The following is a 6,411-nucleotide window of genomic DNA, read 5'->3' as shown; positions in this document are numbered from 1 at the left end:
ATGTGACTTCATCAATATCCTCAGTTTTTTATAATAATATAAAGATATTTATAAGAATAGTTGTATTGCGTTTAAACAGAGATGCAAAAGTCAAAGCCCTCGGCAAGTAGTACCAGAAAACCATCACGACCTGAGCTGCGCTTTCTTTTTTTCCACTTTTGGCGCTTTTTCCATGATAGGTCTCCGGCAGATACCTGAAATTCACAGGCTCATCTCGGCGAAAAGGCCTATATAATGGCCGCCACGGGGCCCCCACACTAGGCACACGCACTCCGCTAGTAATCAATCCTCCCGCTTCTCACTACGTAGGCACAAGGGGTGAGCTGAGCTTGTGATCTGTGATGGCACAGTAGGCGCGCAGGGCTACGTACGTGCGTACGTCGAGGTGTTCGGTTTGTGTGGGGGCGAGCCAAATGTGGGATGTGGCCGTGGCTGGAGAAGATTGCGTCCGCGTGCTGGGACCGGGTCCGGAGGTTCGCGCCTACGAGGAGGGATGAGGACGGCGGCAGCGGCAGCGGCAGCGGCGCCGACGCCGACGACCTGCTGCTCTGGTCGCGGGACCTCGGCAGGCACGCGGCGGGGGACTTCTCCTTCGCCGTCGTGCAGGCCAACGAGGTGCTCGAGGACCACAGCCAGGTCGAGACCGGCGCCGCCGCCACCTTCGTCGGCGTCTACGACGGCCACGGCGGCGCCGAGGCCTCCCGCTTCATCTCCAACCACCTTTCCGCCCACCTCGTCCGTACGTGCCCCCGCATCAACCTCCCAATATTCTACTCTACTCGGCATTTCACCTATGCTTTGCTTTTGCCTACTTGTGCTGTTCGCTGGCTTACAAATTGGTAGCAGTAATTATTAGTATTTTCTTTTCAGAATTGCATAAGCAACATGCACTATGCAGGGGCGCAACTTAAGTATTTTCTTGACGATTTTCCCTTCGAGGAACACGATTTATGCTAGTTCCGGCAGGCTGTAGCCATTTTGTCTGCGAGCAGAGTTGAGGTGTGCCTAATACCATTTCACTCACGCTTTGTACAAAATCATAAAGAGTGGCTACTTTTATCTTTGCCACTGTAATGACGAACGAATTAAAAACTTGAAATACCATTTGTTCTCATCCACAGCATTGATTAGGTTGCAAAAACATATATAGTTCAACTGCGTTTAGCTGTTACTTTACTACCTTTGATGATTGCTGCAGATTCAGAGGCCACCACCTCACATATCCTGATTCCCCTTCCTCACTATTAGTAGTGTTAATCATTACTGTGATAACAAGGGTTTTGCCCATAAAACTAAGTATTTGCTCTCTTTTTTTTTTGTAAACTGTTGTCATTACAGGTCTTGCCCAAGAAAGTGGAACAGTATCTGAGAATGTTGTTCGAAGTGCCTTTTCAGCTACAGAGGAAGGCTTCTTGTCGCTTGTGCGCAGGACACACTTGATAAAGCCTTCTATCTCTGCTATCGGATCTTGCTGTCTAGTTGGTGTCATTTGGAGAAAAACACTGTACCTGGCCAATCTTGGCGATTCTCGTGCGGTTGTCGGTTGTTTAGTTGGATCGAACAAGATTGTTGCCGAGCAGCTAACGAGAGACCACAACGCCAGCGTCGAGGAAGTGAGGCAGGAGCTTAGATCTCTTCATCCTGATGATTCACAGATTGTTGTCCTGAAAAATGGTGTCTGGCGCATCAAAGGCATTATACAGGTATACAATACATACCTTTTACCACAAGCCTTGTATGTTGTATCTATGAAGCATGTGTATATGTTCGGATAGAAGTCTTAACTTTATACTTTTTTTAAACGGGTTTAACTTTATACTTTTTTTGTAGAAGAAGATGACAATTCTTATATTTTTAGTATCTGAGCACTAAATAGTCATTTAAATTAGTATATATATATATCTGACAACCGACAGGTGATCATTATTGCCTTCAAAAGAACACGTGATCGTTAAGTGCAGAGTTTTATGGGGTGTTTTTTTTCTTTTTGGAAATATTTTTGCCATCTAGGACTACTCTTCTTAAATCTTCTGAATTATTCTTCTTCGGAACATTTGTCTGATTTGCTCTTAGGTTTCAAGGTCTATAGGTGATGCATATTTAAAGAAGCAAGAATTCGCTCTTGATCCATCCATAACTCGATTCCATCTCTCGGAGCCTCTCCGACGGCCTGTTCTAACTTCTGAGCCATCTATAAGCACGAGACCTATCTGTCCACAAGATAGTTTTGTTATCTTTGCATCGGATGGATTGTGGGAGCACCTTACAAACCAGCAAGCTGTCGAAATCGTGCACAACAATCCACGAGAAGTATGTTTTTCTTCATTTTGCTCCCTGTATTTGCTCTGTGAATGAACCTGCAATATTATTTTGGGAAACTTTGCTTATGAACAAGTAGTTTTCTCTGTGCTGATGTCTAAATTCTGCTTTGCTTCTTTTGCAGGGTATTGCAAGGAGGCTAATAAAAGCAGCTTTGAAAGAAGCTGCACGGAAGAGAGAAATGAGGTACAATGATATTACGAAACTAGAGAAAGGAGTCCGTCGATTCTTCCATGATGACATCACAGTCGTTGTAGTTTTCATTGATCATGGGCTACTGCAGGAGGGGAATGCTTCTGCTCCTGAACTTTCAGTTCGTGGGTTTGTGGAGTCAGGAGGTTCCTCCAGCTTTTCAGGGTTAAATAGCATTTCTTGATACACTAATCTAGTGATCTTGTGTTTATCATTCCAATGTAATATTAATTTTTAACTTTGAAGCCATATTTTGGTTCTGTTATTGCATAGTAGAGTACTTTAACGTATATAATTTCATGCCACCTTGGAACTGTCGTGCAATTCTTAGTAGCGTCGGGCTCCAGTGCTTGCCTACTGTCCTATACAATAAAAAGCACGGTTAGCCCGACGACGTTCTTCAATAATTGCTTATCAGTAAAGATATGGTATTTGTGAACTCTTCTCGTCAGATGTGGTCTGCTTTATTACCTGATAATCTGAGATTTACAGCAGTTCTCGTCTCTTCTTTGTTTACTCAACCGCTATGTTTTCTTGCCGTGGTGGTGCTTAACTGTTGATATGCACTTGGTGACAAATTGTATTTTTTAGCCGAAGACTGCAGAACAAAATATTGTACGATATATTTTCGTTAATAATAAAGCAATACAAAGCACAAAAGAAGTAACTAAAAATTATCCTATTCCAGTTTTGGGCAACATAAAGAATTAATGGAGGGTCAATTCAGTCCAGGTCTTTAACTTGAGTGCTTTTGTTGGCTTGGCTCTGATCTCTGCCATCTGTAGCCCTTCTTTTACATAATGAATCCAGCCGTTAATGTGTGGTGTTGGTGACAAATTGTTCAATGGGGGCGAAATAAGATTTTCCTTTGTGACCTGGATGTCTGGCACTCTGGCCTCCAGCTAGTAGAAAGTTCTGTGCGTTGGCGGAAACGTCTTGCCCTATGAAGGGAGACGGGTGCGTGTTATATTGGCAGGTTACGAGCCTGATCATGCGTACAAAGTTTGTTGGAGATACAACTTGGAGGAGAAGAAAAAAGAGAGATAAGCTAGGTAGTTACAACCAAATTTGAAATAATGACGTGAGCCTATCTATCTCTATCTATCTCTAACTAGGTATCTTATGTTTAATACCTTCCCTTAATCACAACTTCATCAAGTTGAGATTCTGTTTGAAATCTTTAAAATGTCGTGTGGGCAAGGCCTTTATGAATCCATCTGTAACTTGATCTCTCGAATGCACAAAGCGAATGTCAAGTTGCTTTTGAGTCACTCTTTCTCTCGCAAGGTGAAAGTCAATCTCTATATGCTTTGTTCTGGCATGAAATACTGGATTTGCAGAAAGATAAGTAGCACCAAGGTTGTCATACCATAAGCAAGGAGCCTTTGTATTCTTCACACCAAAGTTCCTTCAGCATGGACTCAACCCATATAATCTCAGTTGTAGCATTTGCTGATGCTTTATACTCCGCCTCCGTGCTTGACCGGGAAAGGGTAGCTTGCTTTCGTGCACACCATGATATCAAGTTAGGTATAAAAAATATTACAAAACCACCAGTTGAGCGTCTGTCATCAGGGCAGCCTGCCCAATCAGAATCAGAAAAGGCACTCACAAGAGTGGAGGGTGATTTGTTGAAATTCAGACCTATGCTCAAGGCATGTTTCACATATCTCACTATATGTTTTGGAGCAGTCAAATGAACAATAGTGGGTGCATGAAGAAACCGACAGACTTCATTAACAGCAAAGAAAATATGAGGCCTTGTAAGAGTCAAATATTGAAGTGCTCCTACTAGACTTCTGTATCTTATGTTGTCCTCTTGATTCAAGAGTTTTACCTTGTGCAAGAGATAATTTTTCTGAGCTGGACAATGGAGTGGGTGAGGGTTTACAACCTTGTAGATCAGCCTTCTTGACAAGATCAGTTGCATACTTTTCTTGATAGAGATGAAGTCCATCCTTGTGTCTCTTCACCTCAATTCCAAGGAAATAATGTCACTCTACAGGATCCTTCAAAGCAAAATCTGCACACAAGTCCTTTAGAAGTCATGTGATTGCTTCATTAAATGAGGCTGCCACAATGATTTCATCAACATATATGAGAACAAATATGCATGTGTTGGATCATTTCACCCACATAGCATGTGCTAAAAAGTTGAGAGGGTTACGGCAAAAACTAGATGCACTTCGTGTACAAAATGGACAATCTCTTTCGAAGTATGAGGGTTTCGGACGAAAACTCATTTGTTACAAAGGGATTTCATTTTTTGAACTTATTTTAATAACTCCGGACTTTATGTGCATTCAACATGCACCGTTCAAAGCCACATCATCAATTTTCAACCCTTTCTCACTTCATTTGGTATTTTGCATGCATTTACTGATTTTTTTGAGCTAAATGACCCTAAAGTTGAAAAGCACTACAAATGAACTCTTGAAAGGTTGAAAGTTGACATTGTATCATCATTTCACCCACATAGCATGTGCTAAAAAGTTGAGAGGGTTACAACAAAAACTGGATGCACTTCGTGTACAAAATGGACAATCTATTTCGAAGTATCAAGATTTCGGACGAAAACTCATTTGTTACAAAGGAATTTCATTTTTTTGAACTTATTTCAACTCCATACTTTTTGTTTGGTCAACAAGCACCATTCAAAGCCACATCATCAATTTGCAACCCTTGCTGACTTTATTTGGTATTTTTCATGCATTTACTATTTTTCTTAGGTGAATGACCCTGAAATTGAAAAGCACTATAAATGAACTCAGAAAAGGTTGAAAGTTGGCATGGTATCATCATTTCACCCACATAGCATATGCTAAAAGTTGAGAGGTTTACGACAAAAACTAGATGCACTTCATGTACAAAATGGACAATCTATTTCAAAGTATCAAGGTATCAGACGAAAACTCATCTGTTACAAAGGGATTTCATTTCTTCGCGTAATCAAATACATCATCAGAATAGTTGTGGAGAGGAAGTCTTCATTTTTTGTTTGCATGTGTCCCTTGCTTATTACGCCGTAACCATGGATAATCTTCATCGTTTAATTGGGTGCTTGGGTCAGCCTTCACTTTGAAGGGAGGAATTTCATGAAACTTTTCATAATCTTCAGACATGCCTGTCTTGCCCTCCACTCCCACGATGTCTCTTTTCCCTGAAAGAACTATGTGGCGCTTTGGCTCATCGTATGATGTATTCGCTTCCTTATCTTTTATTTTTCTCGGTTTGGTAGACATGTCATTCACATAGAAAACCTATGCCACATCATTGGCTAGGACGAATGGTTTGTCTATGTACCCAAGATTCTTTAGGTCCACTTTGTCATTCCGTACTATGGGTCTACCTGGACCCGCCTCCTGATAGATTGACCCATTTGCACCAAAACAAAGGGACCTTAAAATCATGTCCATAATCAAGTTCCCATATGTCCACTATGTAACCATAATATGTGTCCTTTACCTCTAGGTTGATGCATCAAAGCAGATGATGGGGTTATAGTCCCAGGATAGGGCCATAGGCCTGCCCTATAGGTCCTACCCAAGGACTACCCTTCATAGAGGACAAGGCCCTTAGACAGTTCCGACTGAACTAAGGGCTCCCCCATCATCCAGTCGGTGACGAGCATTCGGAGCGTCTTTAACGTACCGACTGAATTCCACTCTGTACATCGTAACTGTTGGAAATATGCCCTAGAGGCAATAATAAAATGGTTATTATCATATTTCCTTGTTCATGATAATTGTCTATTGTTCATGCTATAATTGTATTAACAGGAAACAGTAATACATGTGTGAATAAATAGATCACAATGTGTCCCTAGCAAGCCTCTAGTTGGCTAGCTCGTTAGTCAATAGATGATCATGGTTTCCTGATCATGGGCATTAGATGTCATTG

At 41.7% G+C, this 6,411-nt stretch overlaps 1 protein-coding gene across 2 annotated transcripts; it reads left to right on the top strand.

The window, feature by feature from the left end:
* The first annotated feature begins 251 nt into the window (after window positions 1-251).
* Window positions 252-2,918, top strand: LOC123427841 (probable protein phosphatase 2C 43). Of its 2 annotated transcripts, XM_045111978.1 has the most exons (5): window positions 252-739; window positions 1,339-1,703; window positions 2,074-2,310; window positions 2,444-2,505; window positions 2,603-2,918. In XM_045111978.1, exons 1-5 carry the CDS (start codon window positions 421-423, stop codon window positions 2,679-2,681), a joined length of 1,062 nt encoding a protein of 353 aa, XP_044967913.1. In that variant the 5' UTR covers window positions 252-420; the 3' UTR covers window positions 2,682-2,918. The 2 variants fall into 2 exon arrangements, with proteins under 2 accessions (XP_044967913.1, XP_044967912.1); XM_045111977.1 differs by having other exon boundaries at window positions 2,444-2,918.
* Window positions 2,919-6,411: the final 3,493 nt, after the last annotated feature.

This window comes from Hordeum vulgare, chromosome 2H (assembly GCF_904849725.1).
Source record: "Hordeum vulgare subsp. vulgare chromosome 2H, MorexV3_pseudomolecules_assembly, whole genome shotgun sequence".
Classification (NCBI taxonomy): Eukaryota; Viridiplantae; Streptophyta; class Magnoliopsida; order Poales; family Poaceae; genus Hordeum; species Hordeum vulgare.
This window is presented reverse-complemented; position numbering and strand designations above follow the sequence as displayed.

Excerpts from the sequence above, each read along its gene's own strand:
- LOC123427841 (XM_045111977.1), top strand. The coding sequence starts at position 421 with ATGTGGCCGTGGCTGGAGAAGATTGCGTCCGCGTGCTGGGACCGGGTC. Across the intron at positions 740-1,338 it reads CCTTTCCGCCCACCTCGTCC|GTCTTGCCCAAGAAAGTGGA; the intron begins GTACGTGCCCCC and ends TTGTCATTACAG. Across the intron at positions 2,311-2,443 it reads TGCACAACAATCCACGAGAA|GGTATTGCAAGGAGGCTAAT; the intron begins GTATGTTTTTCT and ends CTTCTTTTGCAG.